Raw genomic sequence first — 18,411 nt, 5'->3', positions numbered from 1 at the left:
CACCAGTCAAAATAATGTTACAAAAAAGTAAACAAACAAGTATAAGCAAAAATTAACAATTTTTATTTCAATTAAGGATCATAGAAAAAAAGTAGGGAAACAAGGGAGGTCACCTACACCTGCAAATATAGTAGTAGACATTTAATCCCGAATTCACTCATAGAAGCAAACATAAAATTCCTAATACGCACTTTTTAAAATTAATGTAATATATTATGTAGGTGCTGAGAGACCAGAACTTAGTGAATTGTTTGAAAAGGTTATTCCTCACTTTGCAAGATATTGGAAAGGTATTGGAGCTTTTCTTAAGATACCACTTGAAGATTTGAGAGTAATTGACAAGAATGTTCCTGGAAACAGCAGAGAATGTTTCTATCGCATGTTGGATATATGGCTTGAAACCACTCCAAGTGCATCATGGTCAAAGTTAGCAGAAGCTGTGAAATTTGCAGTGAATCCTGAATGTAAGGGAATTTTAAACATTTACTTGTCGCTGACTGCTTCAGAATAATTATATGTATAACATTGTAGCTAGCTATGTGTGTAATCACATCATCTTGATGCAGTAGTCAGTTCATTCTGATAGCTTGCACTTACAAAATATATACATACGTAGGACCATACAGGTTAAATGCTTTAACTCAAAAAGGTTTCTAAAGTCCATTGTGAGAAACCTTTCTCTGAGACGATACAAAACAGTACAGTTTATCACCTTGTATGCCATTTAAATTGTTTATGGGTAGAGTAGTAAGTTTTTTTTCTACACAATTAGGTACTGTTACTTTTTCTTGTTAAGTTGCCAAGGCACAATAAAATTGAATCAAAAGATAGTTAGACAGGAACACTTAAGATCTACATAACTTTGGTAACTTCCAGTTAGGCATATAATTATCTATTATGCTGGCATAATTAGGTGGTTGAAGAATTGGAGAATAGTCCAGAAAAATCCAATGAGTTCCAGAAATAATTGGTACAAAATTGTAAGTTTTCCTTGTGGTCTGATGCAAAAATCTTTTGAGTACACCACTGAAACAGTACAAGCATAAAAACAGTTGAAAAGACCGAGATACTCTAATAGAGCAGTCACTTACTCTAATAGAGCAGTCAACATTGAGCCAATAATTCTAATGATTAAGAATTAATTGTAAGGATGTAATAGTCATTATATAAATCCATAATATGATCTAGCACAAATTTCAGGAATAATTTTTGGGAGTAATGGGTATAGATAGGGAATAATTCTGAGAATAATAGGTGAATAAAAAAGAATTGCCAGAGAGAAAAATTGGAAGATTTTGGAGCATAATAGACTTAATCCTACTTCCAGTACCTGTAATAGTAATGTTCAGAAACAGTGGCAGATCTAGAAAATTTTGAGATAGAAACTTTGAGACAGCATGTTAGAACATAAAATCTGAAGTAAATTTAGCTATTCACAGATATTAAGCTAGCTACCAGATTTGAAAGTATTATCTTCAGCTAATAAGTGTTTTATAGTCTCACATAATATTACATCAATTTAATGTTGCAGTAACTATACACACTGATCAAGGTAATGAACATGTGAAGTTTATTGAACTTCAAAAGTTAACACTTTGTATTGTAGAGTTCAACTATTCAGTGAATGTTCTTCAGCTCGGAAAGCCTAAGAGTGTCATTTCTAGGAAAAACACACAGCAAAATCCATATACCGACACTGACTGATACTAGCTAACACTGTATGCCTCTGTCTTTACTGATGATATTGCAGCATTTCTGTCAAAATTTTCATGGTATTATACTACTGCTGTGACTATTAATCTAGTTCTGCCTCAGGCTAGGTTGTACTTGAAAGAAATTGTTCTAAGACAGAGTAATACTGAGTAAATATGGAGTTAGTATCAGTGTTATATGAGTTTTGCTGTGAAAGTAGTGCGTAACTAATGGGCTTAACATCTGCTAGCTGCATAAGTGGCATTACATGCATACTGCTCAAATAAAGTAATGGTATATTGTCAGCAGTGTGCTGAGCTGGCTACTACATATGTGACCCAGTCTGACGAAACCGGTCTTATCGTCTATGTCAGCAGATTCAATTTTTCACCCAGGACACAAAGCTAAATGAATAAACTAATTCCACAATCAAAATCAGCTAGACTTGAGTGGTCTGGCTTTGCTGACTGCTTTTCCCAACCCCAGTGGCGATCTGTACCTGCAGTGTGGGGCCTTAATGGAGCTCTGATCAGCCTGGAGAAGACTGTATATAGCTGTAAAGCTCTGTGGTATTGAATAAGTACCTCTGCTGTGAATTTCCTTTCATTTTAGCCAATGTTGAGACCTCAATGGCCCAAAACGTGGCCTAATTCATCCCTACACCTTCCTTTTCAATTTTTGAACACCATCTTGCCTGCCTTCCAGGTCCCCGCCTCCCACCCATTTTGCAGCTCGCCTGATACAGTCAACCTCAGTTTAAAAACTATCTAAAATTGCAGGAAACTTAGTCGTTGGCTACTTGCATAGTGGATGCTGTAGAAGGTACGGAATTGGTGCAAAATGTGTGAAAAGTTGGTACACATAGCTTCAACCATTGACGAGCTATGACACACTAAATACTTAAAACCGGCATTTCTCGATACTTTTAAATAGGCGATAAGCCCAGTTTTCCCAGACTGGGTCACATATAACACCAGTACTACACCTAACAGTATGAAAAGGGTTGTGACCAATTAGTGAAGCCTATTTAGATATATCCCACAAAGATGCTATTATAAACATTTCACGGATTTCTTTTTAGATTCCAGATTCAACACAGTTTTCCTAAGTTCTGACCAAAAGTCTGTGTTATAGTTTCTTTGATAATGATTACATTTAATGATTACATTTTACAGGCAATAAACTTACCAATGCTGAAAAATGTCTAAAAGAACAATATCAAGAAACACGATTTACTGGACCAGATGAGGAAATATGGCCACATTGGCCAGATAAGCCGAGACTGTTTATCAGCATTGCACTAGTCCTTCACAAGAACAAAGAAAAGTCCAAAAAGGTAGTTGGTGCAATGGCCAGATCCAGGAGCAAAGGAGATATCAGTACAATGCCAAAAGTGCCTCAAAGATCACGTCTAATATCTCTGAGACAAAACATGAGAGGTCATTCATCAAACTTAGCAGCAGAATACTTAGACAAAACTATCAATAAAAATATTGCAGATGTATTTAAACCTGTTGATGATTCACCTTCACCACGAATCATATTAATTGATGGAGTTCCTGGTATTGGTAAGACATACTTGTGCAAAGAAATTGCTTACCAGTGGTCCCAAGGACAGATTCTGACTGAAAAAAGATTTCTTTTTCTTCTTCATGCTCATGATCCAAGACTTCAATCATTGAAACATGTAAAAGATTTGGTTGCACTCTTCTGTGAATTGGAGAATGAAGAGACGATTGATCTGATTTATGTGCACATAAAAGAAACACAAGGAGAAATTCTTACAATTGTTTTGGATGGATGTGATGAATTTTATGGGGGGCTGAAAAGTGATCATTTGCTCTCCCGCATAATCAGGTGTGAGATTTTGCCTAAATGTGGTGTGGTTATTACATCTCGCTCTTTTGCCTCTGGATCTTTGTGTGGACAGGCTGATCGACGAATGGAAATACTAGGCTTTACCAGCAATGACAGGCAAGACTATATCCAGAGAGCATTGGAGAAAAAACCAGATGACATAGTGAGGCTAAAACAATACTTGGAAAGTCATCCTACTGTTGACAGCCTGTGCTATATTCCACTGAACATGACCATTTTGCTCCACTTGTTTACAGAAAATGATCTTCCTCAATCTCGTACAGAGTTGTATGAAAAATTTGTCAACTTGACTATCACACTTCATATTGAAAAATATGAAAAAGACAAGAAGCTGCAAAAGGGCGATTTTTTCAAAAGTTCCATCAAGCAGAATCTGGCATACTTATCATACGATGCATTGAGGAAGGATGTTGTTGTTTTTAGTTATGAAGAGGTTAGTAGAGCATGTCCAGAAATTGTGCAAAACTCTGGAACCATCCATGGCTTTGGCTTGCTACAAGTTACACAATACTTTACTACAAATGGGCCAACCTTGTCTTTCAATTTTGCTCATTCTTCAGTTCAAGAGTACCTCGCTGCATATTACATACAATCCTTACCTAATGACAGACAGTTGGACCTTCTCAGAGATACATTCTGGGATGAAAGATACCTCAACACATGGATCATATATGTGGGCCTTACTCAAGGTAGATCTTTTGCATTTAAGCATTTCCTGTCTGGTAACTTCTTTTCACTTACCAGTAAACTTTTTAAAGAGTTTTACATTGCACAAAAGATATTACAAGTTAAAATAAATCGTCTTCGCCTTTTTCAATGCTTTAAGGAAGCAAAAGATGAAGCCATGTGTAACATTATAGGTGAGTCAATGCAGAACAAACAAGTCGACCTTAGTGGAGAAACACTGCTGCCAAACCATGTTGTAACCCTTGGTTTCTTTTTAACTCAGTCATATATACTAGATTGGGAGAAATTAGATCTCTCTAGTTGTAATATGCAAAATGTCGGTTGTGGTATTCTGTGGAAGGAATTAGCTTCAAGTGCAAAATCCAAAGTTCACATCAAAGTTATTAATTTCTCTGGTAATAAACTTTCCGCGATGTCTGCACATGCCTTAGCAGACTTAGTACAGTTATGTGAAACAGAGGAGTTTTACCTTTCTGACAATCTATTGGGTGATAAAGGAGCCAAAGCATTTACCTCTCATTTATCTAGTGACACCAGTTTAAAACTGCTATTGATGAATGGTAATAACATTTCAGCTGATGTAGCAGAAGAAATTGAACAACGAATCACTACTACTACTTCTTTGCACATTGTTGGGATCACATCTCACCAACTATATGTAAGAAATGAGCAAGGAGATCACATTGCTGAAGTTTTGAGATGTTACACTGCCTTAAACAAATTTAGCATATGTAATTGCCCAGTTAATCCTGAGCGTCTAGAAGCAATCTTAAACCTGTTAGTTGAGAATGCTACCCTCCACTCTTTACACTTATCACACAGTGGCTTAACTGAACCAATGGTTCATTTGCTTACTACCAAATTGTCAGCTTTAAGAGGTCTATCAGATTTGTGTATTGTAGAGCCCGGATTGTTTCATGACAATCAAGCAGATGATCTAATTGACACTATACCTGTCACTAGCTCTGCTAAAGTAGTAATAGCTTCAGACATCAAAATTTATGCTAGGAATACTACATATTTGGAGATCACAAAATTAAAACTACTTCCATCATTAATGGTTTTAGAAATTCCAAAGTGTTTACCAAAAGAAGAGAAATCTGTGGACAGTCTTGTAACTGCCTTAGGAACAGCACCATTAATGCAAGAAGTTGATGTTTCACAAAATAAGTTGGGACCTATTGGAGTTCAAAAAATTGCTCAAGCCATCAAGGATATGCCAAGACTAAAGTCATTAATCATGAGAGGTAATGACATCAATGACATCGCCGCAGTAGCCTTAGCTGATAGCCTAGAAAACAAAATTGGTTTGGAAGTACTGAATCTGTGTGCAAATGAAATTTTATCAACAGGAGCTATAGTGATTTCCAAGTCTCTTCAGGAGAACAAAACACTTAAAGTACTTGACTTGCAGAACAATGGTATTGAGTTAGATGCAGCACCTGGATTGTCCTGTATGCTTGTTAGTAAAACCAATCTATTAGAATTAAACCTTTCACAAAATAGTCTTGGGACTGAGGGTATGATTATAATTGCAAGTGCACTGCAAAAGATTACCACCTTAAAGGCATTGAACGTGAGCTCCAATAAGATACTGACTAAAGCATCAAGTGATATTGCTGAAGTTATCAAAAGTAATACCTCACTGGAAGTGCTAAATGTTTCACTAAACAAATTAGAAAGCTTAGGATGTATTAAACTGTGCAAAGCTCTACAAAAGCAGCACCCTAACCTAAAAGTTTTTAATATTAGCAGTAATGGCATCAAATCCATGGCAGCTAGTGAAATAGCACACACTTTACAAGATAAACAGAAACTGGAGGTGGTGAATGTATCGTGGAATGAATTTGAAGGTGGTTTAGCAACGATTGTGGCATCTTTAAAATCCACAAAACTGCTAAGGGAACTGACATTGAGACAGAGTGGTATTGTTAATCAGAAAGCTGTCAATAAAATCTGCCAAGTTATAAACGAAAACTCGTCACTTCAATTGTTAGACCTGGGATCTACCAAACTGCAGAATTTGGGTGCATATAAAATATTTGGTGCTTTAAAAGACAATACAACCTTGAAAGTTCTCAATGTTTGTCGAAATAATTTTGACGACTTTGCAGTAGAACAGTTATCCTTTTCACTTGCAAACAATTCAGCTCTTAGTGAATTATTGCTGCATGATAATCCTCTTAGTGATCTAGTGATAAAACAAACTGTCTTCAAAATTCTGTCAAGTACATCAAACTTGAAGAACATTTGGGTACCACAAATAAGTAATGAAAGAATAAGAACAGAAATTGATCAGGAAGTAGAAAAGATTAACCGAGTTAGAACAGAGGACAATAAACTAAAGTTTTCCAACTGGTAGCTATAATTGTTTTGCATGTTATAATAATAATATTAATTAGTGTATTTGTTTATGCATATGTACAATGTATAGATGTGCATATGTATAAGTATGCTTATTCTTCACACGTCCATGAGTATAATTATGTTCACATCACATAGTTTCATGCAGTGAATCTGTATATGCATTCACGCATACACCCATCATTTCATCATGGTATTTGTCTATTTATAAACAAATAGAAGAATATAATATGTGTAATCTGAATAATAATAACTTATAAAGGATACTTGTGTATATAACATGATTACATATGCATGATGTATCATTCAATCAATTATATTTATAGTAATACACATTTCAATTATACCCTCATGCATCTCACTACTCTAATTGAACACACTGCTTGAAATATCTTAGTTTACTACAGTGGTATATCCCCAGTACATGGAACAGTTAATTGTTTGTTATTTTAGTAGTTTTTCAGTAAACCCGCATTCACTGATGTTTTACTGAGAGTTTAAAACTTAGTAAAATAATTATGTTCCATATACTTAAGTCTACTGACACTTTACTATCAGTATATCTACAGTAAGGCATCGTAACAAATTAGTAAACTAAGAACCTTCAAGCAGTGACAGTTACTACAACTCCATGAAGGTTACAGGATTGGAACCAATAATATGACTTCTATTATATGAACACCTCTGTTCCAGTTCAATCACAAAGGTGCTTAGATAATTAATTTAATAAACAAAGCCCATTCATTTATATAATTATAGAGTTCCATTCAGCTACTCTAATAGAACATACACTACTCTATTAGAATATACAGTAGTAAGTTGTCAAAATATTCTTGATATAATCAAGTACTGAAATCATGTTTGGACCTCTTTTAAGAATAATTTTAGTGCAACTTGATAATACAGTCAATTTCATTTGTAGGAAATAATTCAAATGAATAAAACATTTAACAAAAGACTGAAAAATAAAATCACAAACAAGGATTCACCAGGATAACAATCCCACAATTATTGGCATCCATACCAGCAGTAGTTTCCATAATTATATATAAGTATCAGCATACAATTAACTAAAAGGGCCTATTAGCATGAGTTATCACCCATCTATATACTATACTAAAGAAGACAGCACTTTTGTACTGCTGTTACAATGCTGTGCTTTTAAAGTATCAACACTCGACCTTAATTATGCAAACTCACCCCAAAAATACTTCAGTACTGCATGCATGCATGATACTGTACTACAACCCTGAATTCACTGTTTTGTATAGTCATCAGTCTACATTTCTGAAATGCTATTAATTGATGAATTTTTCATTGGTGTTGACAATAATTCTTGTATAGTGGCTAAGGCCATGACAAACTGATCAAATTTGCAGTGATGCAGTGGTTTGCAATTACATGATCTCTTTTTAAAAAGCACCAATAATAGCTGTATAGTGCCATACAGGTGCAACAAGTTGTGAGGCTTTATGAGTGACAAATTAATTTTTGGGAGCCTTTCTCTGCTAGTATCAATGTTGATTTGGTAGCTATTCTCATGCAATGAAGGTAGTTACTTAATTTAGGTGTATATGACTACACTATCACATCCCAAAAATACTAGTAGGGTACCTGCAATAAAAAGTAGCAAAACAATTAATGATAGTAGCTAATAAAACAAAGTTAGGGGGATCTCTACATTGGCATGTTATATACCATTCACCAATGCCGGATTTCTCACATAACTATTATAATTATGTTGTAATAGCTACCATCATTCACATATCTAGTTTCACTACTGGAACCCTATACTTCATTTTTATTAATTTTTTCATTGTACTAGTTTTTTGTTACAGCATAGCTATGATATACATGTAGCTGTTCTTGTGATTGCTTTATTAGAATATCTTTCTGCTTGTCTTGAGTTAGTATTAGTCTGGCATGGCTGCCCCTGGATTAGAAATGAAGGGCCTGGTCTGTCTAGCATCACGTACTTGTGACATTATGAGAATGGAGCAACCAATAAGATTATATGCTTGGTTGCTAATTCTCATACGAACTTGTTTTTGCATTTTGTGATAGTAATCACGATCATGTACAGAGATATCTCTTTCAAAAGCCACACTACAGTCTGTGCATGCTTTACCAACCTCTTGACTTGAAAATACATTATATAATATTAATATTGATAATAGTAAAACAAAGGAATTTATTTCATGTGGTTATGATGACATAAAACTGCATTCCATTGCACAAAGTATGTGATGCTAGACCCTTCATTTCTAATTGAAGGGATGGCCTTGCCAGACTAATATAATTTCTTGAGAGAGCTATATATGTGCAGATTAAGAGGTGTGGTTGTTCTACAGCAAATTAAAACTCCAGCTTCATGCCTGCATAACTGTGGTCATTAAGGGCATGGTCGTGCCATGCTAGCCATAACACTAAACAAAATGGTTTCTTTACCTGCCAATAATCAGTATCAGGACAATAACCAGTATCCCAGGACGAGGGCAGTCGAGCAGGCCAGAGTGGGGGACCAACTATGGCAATGAAAGTATCACAGTGCATGGAGTTCGAAGCATACAGCAGTCATGGATGTAATTCTGGGGGACTGCAGGAATATACAAATTTTAGGAGCCCTGAAATAGCATTTTAGACTTTTTTGTGCGATATTATGGGTCTACTAAGTACATTGGTACTTCAAGTTTTAGGAGATGGAAAATTGTGACTGTCTCAGCAAATTGTTTGCACAAATTCTGAATATCTTTTTAAATTTCTCAGCATTACCTAGTGACAAGGAAGAGATTAAGATTATCAAGTTTCAGCCAATTCTGGTGAGTAGTTTTGAATTATAGTGCTAGACAGTAGGAAAAGCAAGGAAATTGATTGTACAGTGACTATACAGTGGATCCTGGTTTTTCTTGATTATCCCAACACCCCAATTATCCAAACACAAAAGTGACAAGTATTTTCATTAGTGGGTGTTCCATTATTAATTGAATGAAGCTCTGTATATTACTTAATGAGCTTCAGTTATTCAAGCAGACTCACTTATACATTTAAACAGTTTTGGCTCACTATAGAAACAAAGGTGTTCAGATAACTGAGAATCCACTGTACTGAAAATAAACCGCAGGCGCTTAAATTTGCAGCCATAACTTCTGTTGACATTAGTCTACAGCACTGGGATTTGGCTTAAAATGATCACCGGTGATTGGCAAGTCATGCATGTAGTTCTGTAGTCACCTGCGTATGCATTAATGGAGGTAGTTTAATTGAAAAAATGATGACAATCTTGTTTACATTTACTGCATCATAAACAAATGCATGTGACACCAATGCTACAGAAATGAAACAAAGATTTTCAAACTTTCCATGAGCAGGCAAATTATAGGTTTAGTTGATTTGATTGAGGCCTGCTTCTTTGAATAATGGCTTGATAAAAACTTGCATTTTTTTTTTTGGAGTATGCATAATTTTATAAAATTTCAATACACATGCTTGTGCAAACAATGCAGGTTTTTGCTGAGATGGACAGAAATATTATGATAGTTCTATTAGAGTAGCTGACTGTACTATTAGTATTCGATAGCTCTGATCTATTAGAATACAATCGGGCAATTGGAAACAGTGGAAATTGAAAACTGAAAATGGAAAACTGAACTAAAATTAGTCAAAACTTTATAAATGCCTCTGGCTTTATAATTAAGTAGAGCTGATGAATTTTAGTATTCCAGTACTCTCTAGCATTAATGATCATGAATATTTGCTACTTTATCCATACGTGTTTTGTAACATATACCATATGTAGTAAACCTTTCAAGTAACAGTGATGCTAAATAAACTACATTAAAGTACCCAGTAAATGTTCCCGACTGCACAAATCAAACTTCACAGTGTCACTATCTGATAACAAATGCATCATGTATAAAATTAATATTGGATCACATGATCTTAACGAGTACCAATTTTAATATCCGAGTAATAAAGTCCTTAACGAGTACCCGAGTATTTGTAGTATTTGTTTCAGCCCTAATAATAAGACCACTGAGATATTAATCATAGTGTACTATATAATGTCAACTACACTCAAAATTAGCTGATTTGTAGGTACTTCATGACCTTGTTAAAACTTCAATAATTAGTACGCATTATTCATGACCTAAGAATAAGTCCCTCAATAAGTCCTTTGATTTAATGAAAAATGTGTAGTGCATTGCAGAAGAATCTATGAAATCAAAATGTGAACGTCTAATTTTACAAGATCAATGTATATAGAGTGTTTGCATTGATCCACTATACTGAAGATCATAATTCAAGTAATAGCATTACTGTGTTACAAAAGAGCTGTGATAAGATTGAGGAGACCCAGGGATGCACCCAGAGTGGCCACCACTCAAATAAAATTGCCACCATTACCACTCACCAACCAGGTTCCCACACATTTTATCTGGACATCTGTTTCTTGCAGCTGCCACTATTCTAAATAGCATATTCCTCAATAGCCTGCACAGCTATGTACAAAATAGTGCCATTAGAATTGACACATAACTTCAGCTAGATGACATACACACTCACTTTGAAGTGAAAAGGATGATCATATTACAGCCAGAAGTATCAATCTCAATCTTGGTATGAATTTCTGCAAAAAAACCAAAACAAACAAACTATAGGCAACATGCATGGTAAAACACACTATAATGACATGATGATGACACCTACCCTTCAGCCTTTGTGAAAAGCACAGATTCAGTTGACAGGATCAATCTTCTCAAGCACAAGCCCAATGGGTGGTCTGGCTCCTTTGAGGCAGCCACAGACTTGTCCCTCAGCTTCATCTGGATCACATGCTTGGTAGAATCTCAGTAAGGTTGGGTATAGGTAAGAACCTAAACTGTTTCTCTACTTCAGTCGGGCACATCTGTATGTGAAGATTAGAAAATATCCATATATGAAGACATACACACATGCTATGTACAGTTATGTATGTTTCTAATATTAGTGAGGATGCACCCCACTATTGGTAGTGGACCAAATCATGGCTGTCTCTTCTTATCTTGTGGACATGTCATTTGACATTAATTTTGTGTTTGATAATGTCCTGTCATGGTGGCAGGTATATCCCATGTAAATGGTATAATATAATAGGAAAGGGCAGTGTTCTACATCTAGTGGCACACACCTCTATATACATACATTGTTGTCTTGGTCAAGGCAGTGCCAATCAGCCTCAGAGATGTATGATTAGTAATGCAGCCATGCAATCAATATAATTCCATTATATAATAGAAGCATAACATACAGCATGCATTGACTAAAGCCAATGCCATCCTAGCAGTGCACGTAGTTAGCAATAAGGTGATATTGAAGCAGGCAAGCAAGATACACAGCTATATGTATAGCATGATGATGATGGCATCATCAGTCACTTTAATCTTTATGCTGTAAAAAACCCTCAAGACTTGGGGAGGCCACAATTGCAGTGTGCATGTATATGTATACTTCAACCATGACTGACCAAAAGAGTTGAAATTATTTACTGGGGTAAACCTCCAGTAAATATGTCCACTTGTACCTACCTGTTTTATTAGAATTAGCTGAATGTTCTATTAGAGTACTTTGATCTGTTATTGATCACCCCTCCAGCTATCTTAAGAACTGAAATCTACCCCTGACATATATTAAGGTTGGGGTTGTGTTTATAGCTATGTACCAGGTTAGTATATAATTCCCATACAATCACTGAACACAGAGATGAAATAATGGTGAAAACTTACAATAATAATGAAATTTAGGTGGGATCTGAAACATAAGATTGACATGTGATAAATCATATAATTATTTAAAGTATACATGTCCTGTTTCAGGATAGATCCTTAGTTTCTTGATGTTCCAAGCAGCTGTGTAAAATCTGAAGGGGTTTCCTGAAACCCCTCTGGGTGTGCTATGTGCTGACAACATTAAAGTGGAATGCTGATCACATCTACTTTTATTATGATTTTTTGGAATGCTACTACAATCATTAACCATATATATATATAGCAATAATATGCGTGACCTCCTACATTCCCGTTAATAATATTTTCAGTTGTCAGAATTGCTTGATGAGCAATATTACAGTGGCATTGCTTTGAACTTGGTTGCTATATAATATAGATGCTTTTGTGAATTGTCTGAGAGAGCTTTTGGCACTTGTTACATGCACTCAATGCATGCTTCCACAGATGACTAAATGGAGTGTCAGTTGAAAATTTTTATCACTAAACCTTATAAAATCTTGTTAGAAGTTTTCAGATTTAGACCAGTTATAAAATTTCCATTTAACTTTTGGTGTACTTGTGTCTTACTGAACTATTCCAGGGTCACTGATTCCTGCATGCCTGGTTGACAATGGAAATGTTTAGTTAAGGATGGTCTGTTAGTAATAAGATATTGCTGTAGTGTATTGTATATAGACAACATAAGCGGATCTAGGAAATGCTGTTAGGGGGCTGAATTCGAAGGAGGCGATAGTTTTAGCTAGGATAAAATGGTGTTTATTCCACTAAGAGGATAAGAATGGAACCATAGTACACAATTATGCAAGTTATGATCACTTTTTTTGGTATAGCTAGCTGAATTAATGAATGAAAGGTATGTATATACACTTTCTAAGACTCTAGTTGGATATCTTCTGAGAAAATTTTTAAAATTAGACCTCCTATAGGTTTGAATTTGGGCGCACATTTGATAATTATTTAACTAAGTGTATATGCTTTGGAAAAATTAGTTAGTCTACATGTATATATCTGAGATAAAACCTTAGTCATAATAAGTTATAATTTATAAAAATCAATGACATTAAATAATTAGAATTGTGACTGTTTTCTAGTAGTGACTGCTCTATCAAAGCACAAAATTCATAATTTTCCTCACCTTCTTATAATTGTTGTCTACCAAATTCTGATGATATGCAGAGAGACTGCAATATGAACTTCAAATGCTGCAGTGTATACACACTGTTATTGTGACTCATGAGTGAACCTATAAAATTATTATTTATATTGCATAAAGTGCATATCATCTATAGCTATTTGTAGTGTGTCAACATGCATGCAATTGAACATATGCATGCAGAAATAAATCAATACTATTTTTTCATTATTAATCATGTAATGTGTAATCAGAACCATGAGTGGCATGTAGCATGTATGGCTATGAATATTTCAACCATTGTTACAGTATACTATAGAGGAGGATGCCCAAAGTCAATGGATAATTCTATTCCATGGACTATATCATTTGATAATGCATGTAATAGTTATACCACATACACGAATGCTTTGCCTGATATATACGCACACGCCCAAAGGCCACAGGCCCGAGGGCAAGTGCGTATATACAGGCAAAGTACAAGTGCCTGTGGTATAACTAATATGTTCTACTTTAGCATGCAGACTTGTGGCCCTCAGGTGTGTGCATATATGTCAGGCAAAACACTCGTGCCCGTGATATAACTATTATATATGTCTTGAAAGTTCAAGTTGGTGACTTAGGTCATATAGCTAAAATGACTACATGGGGACAAACTTGAAAATCTGGAAAGACTAATTACAGGGCTGCATAGTTTTTGTAGAGGTAATCCACACATTATAGTATCATCTGGTATAATCTGAACGCGCATGCATGCATATATTGACTCTGAGTTATAGTGCGATTCTCTTAACTTGAGTAAATTATTACAGTTAAAACAATGCATATAGCTAACCACTAGAATGTGCATGTTAATGTGAACACTTTAGCTACTGTATTCTGTTAATGTGAACCAGAGTATAGAAATCCCTCTAGGTTGTATAATAGTTTATGTTGCACACTGTAAAAACTGTTAGTGTCCCCAGGACAACAAACTTGGTGTCCACGTTTGTCAGTCACCAAAGTTTGTGGTCCTCAGGACACCAAAGACCAAGGTAGTGTCCAAACTCAGTGTCCCCAGTACTCTAAATACATTGGTACACTATCGCTAATTTTTCTCCCATGAATTGCTAGCTATATTCTTGTTTCAACACGGATCAAGTCATGATGGGGTTGGCTTTTTTTCAGCCTTTCTAGGTATTTGTCCCATTTCACTTTAGGATATTTAACTCAGAGATTTTCGCTTAGGCTCCTAGGCTATAAGTAAATGCATCGAACAGGCTCTGCCTTCTGTATACACCCTCCAGTGCCTAACTGGTAAAGTAGATCATACAATAACAACACCAACATGTATAAGTGCCAGAGCTCTAAGCTTATAGACAATATACTGTAGATCCCAATTGCAACCTAGCTAGATATAGCCTTAAGCCTTGCTACAAAATAATCATAGCATTAAAAGCTGCAGCATGGATAACTATTGTTGGTCCCAGTGTCCTGCAATGATTTTAAAACACTCTAGACCAGCAGACATCACAGTAATTGCTTAATTGATTTGTGTAGACTAAGTACATAATTTGCCTATGGATGTACAGGCACAAGCCTTTATCCTTAAAATACAAATCTACATTACAGCGTGCACCCCTTGATGTTGCTATGGAATGTATTTACTTGCGGTCACGTGACAGTTGAGTTGACTGCTCTCTTCAGTCCAGGTGTTCTCTCCGACAGATTGGAACTATGGAAAGAGTGAGACTAATTGTTGAGTAACTAGTGTGTATGCAACCTCTTGCTAAAAAATCAATTTTATTCCTGTTTAGCCAAAGGCATCGTGACGACCTTACTCACTTGCAGTTTAATTAGTCTTCGCTTTCAAGTAATGATGCATGACTTGTGTTTTGCCATGAAAAAAATGAAGAGCATTTTGTTATCCTCACCATCGTACAAGTTGAAAAACGTTGGGCTAAGGTAAGAACTAGTGCTAAGGTAAGAACTAGTGCTATAGCTTATTCACCGATCATTTCTGCACATTTTCGAATATGGACATGCCCCCATTATGAAGCTACCACTCTGCACAGAGTAACCACTCTACAAGCAAGCTTACCTATCTAGGCCTTTAGTGAACTCCGTAATTTGTCCATAAATGATTCCATAGCACTGATTAAAACACTAAACTCGCCTTACCAAAATTCTCCGTGATATTTCTAGGATATGTCCATTCATCGTAACTGAACGTAACCAAAGCGTACTAGCTTCTGACCCATAATGGAAACTTTTAGGTACATATGCATATATAATATATCCAGTGGCTGCACTCGTACTGGCTTCGGTGATTGATCGCCCTGTATAGGCTATCAGCCTGATAAGTGTTATATAACATTAGCTGTAACATGGCACATTCGGGCTTTGCCTGATATGTATGCCTCAGCCCTCGGGCCTGTGGCTCTCAGGCAGTCAGGCATACATATCAAGCGAAGCCTTTATACCCATGGTACAACTATTACATGTGCGTTGATTGCACATTGTTCTGTTAGCAACTTCCATAGCATTGCAAATAATCCTGTAATTGATGAATTACAAAATATTTTATGAATTATATTTCAAATTGCAATGTTAATTATCCTGGTTATATTAACAACTCCAACATTTTGGAAGTACAGTAGTTGTGTAGAGGAGTAATATAATACTGGATGCCTGGTTTTAGAAGTATGAAAACATTATTCTTCGGTATACAGTAGCTATATAGGGATGGTGTTAGGTGGACAATATTAATATAGAATACTGGAAGGGCATACTGTATATCATGTAGATGATTATTAAGAGCACAGGTACATAGACATCAGGGTGTCCCACTCCTATGAATACTCCATTGTTTTCATCATGTACAGAACCATTTGACTTTACAGCAGTTAGCCAGTATTAATTTTTGAAAGTGCTGTACACTTCCCCTAATTTCTATGCACTTATTAAACTGGGGCTGATATACAAATAACAGATATTAAATTTTAAAAGATAAGGCTAATATAAACTAGTGCATGAGTATATCTAGAAACTTGATAGTGAGTTTTGGTGCAATGTATGTCACGTAGTTTTTGTTGAGACATTTGTACATACATATGTAGGTATCATGATGTTATAGTTCTTTATGTGTGCATATATACTGTGTACATAGCTTAAAATTCATGATTCCGATTTGCAAGTAGTTGAATATGAAATCAAAACAGGTAAGCCATATTGTGTTTTTCATGTATACAGGTTTACCCATTCTATAGTGGTATTTTCTGTATATGACTCAGTCAGAAAGAAGTCTGTACAATAGTATGGTAGTCATGTATAGTAAATATCGACCTTGCTTTTTTTCATGACAGCTTGACAGTAATGGTAAAGCAGAATTAAACCTAAAAACTGCAGAGCAACCCCAAACCCTTCCAGCAAGTTTCAGGGGCATAGAGAGGGGGTTCCAAGGGGTTCAGGAATTCCCTGTAAAATTTAGACTTCCGCAAGCAGACCCTAACACACCATTTAGTGTGGCAGGACAAAATGAGTGAGTGATATAGTGTAATGGCACAGCACAACAATTGATGAAGCTTGCATTTATCTCTCAGGGAAGGATTTACAGAGGTAACATGAGCCCTGTTAAAAGATTGATATACTCTAATAGAGCAGTCAAGTATATGCTCTAATAGAGTAGTCAGGTATACTCTAATAGAACATGCATGTAAATATCCATATTCATATGAAGTTTTTCAGACATTCTAACTTTAAATGCAAAACTGAGCATGACTTTATACTGTTGTAGCTGTGGTGTGCAGTGTTTAACCCTTAAACCCGCAGCTGTTTTGTAAAATGCAGGCACTGAAAATGCATAATCCAGTAAACTGGATCGCATGCATGCCTTGTAAAACTAAACGCTATAACACAAAAACTGTTAAAGCTATCTAAAAATGACAAACAACATCTTACTCACCATTAAATTGTGGTTTAAATGGTCCCATACTTCGTCACGTCCATCCAACCCAGAGATACTCGCTTCACTTTGAAAGAGTACAAGAACTATCCCTCCGTCTTCCTTCCTCACATAACGATGTACAAAGGGCCATAGCTTGGCCATACTTTGTCACATCGACTTTTGCTTGGTGTCATTTTACTCCTCACGTGATGGCGATTCAGTTGTTATATAGGTATCATGCGATAACGTCACTGTCGGACGAGCACGGTGGCAATACAAACGTGGAAGGACTGAAAATGATTCAGCACATCGTAGTGGGTGAGTTCCTTGTTTGTATGTTGAAAGTTTATATACTGACAGATAGCTTACTCTTTGCCAAGTAATAAAATCTGTTTTTTGGAGCGATCAGATAAATGCTTCATGAGATATGCTTGTTTGTAACCGCCTATGTAGATTGGCAAAAGTATTATACGTTTTCAATTCGTTTTTCATCAAAAATCCAGTTTTCTGGATTATACAGGTTTAAGGGTTAAAGATATAGAACTCCAGTAATTTATCACTTTTGTTACGCAAAATGAATTCATGCTATACATATTTATATATCATAATGTTTGATTGTGAGTCATAACATTTGTATCAGTGGATTTATGGTTCCTATCACAGTAAAAATAGTGTTCCAATACTACCCATTCTAACCCCGTCTTTATTCAGTATTGGAACAACTATTTAAAAAAACTCCCTATAATGAGACAAAATGAACCTCGAATCTATAAATGACTCTAATGTTATTCACTATTGGGGGCTGTGATCTGTTGTTTTTTTTGTTTGAGCCAAGGAAGAATTTTTGGACTATTAGTTCCAGCACTTAAACATAGATGGAATAAATACAGTCAGTATTTGTGTGTGAATTATATTGTGTATACCAGTGAGATAGCTATCACTTACAGATCACTATATGTGTCTCTATG

At 35.6% G+C, this 18,411-nt stretch overlaps 1 protein-coding gene across 1 annotated transcript in view; it reads left to right on the top strand.

The window, feature by feature from the left end:
- Nucleotides 1-6,876, top strand: part of LOC136254786 (uncharacterized) — a 36,968-nt gene extending 30,092 nt beyond the window's left edge. Inside the window, exons 11-12 of the mRNA XM_066047527.1 lie at nt 222-464; nt 2,868-6,876. Coding sequence (XP_065903599.1) covers nt 222-464; nt 2,868-6,619 — 3,995 coding nt within the window. The 3' untranslated portion in view covers nt 6,620-6,876. The remainder of the gene's footprint in view (nt 1-221; nt 465-2,867) is intronic.
- Nucleotides 6,877-18,411: the final 11,535 nt, after the last annotated feature.

Source organism: Dysidea avara, chromosome 4, assembly GCF_963678975.1.
Source record: "Dysidea avara chromosome 4, odDysAvar1.4, whole genome shotgun sequence".
In the NCBI taxonomy this organism is placed as follows: Eukaryota; Metazoa; Porifera; class Demospongiae; order Dictyoceratida; family Dysideidae; genus Dysidea; species Dysidea avara.
Note: the sequence above shows the minus strand (reverse complement) of the source record. Positions and strands in the feature narration are given on the sequence as shown.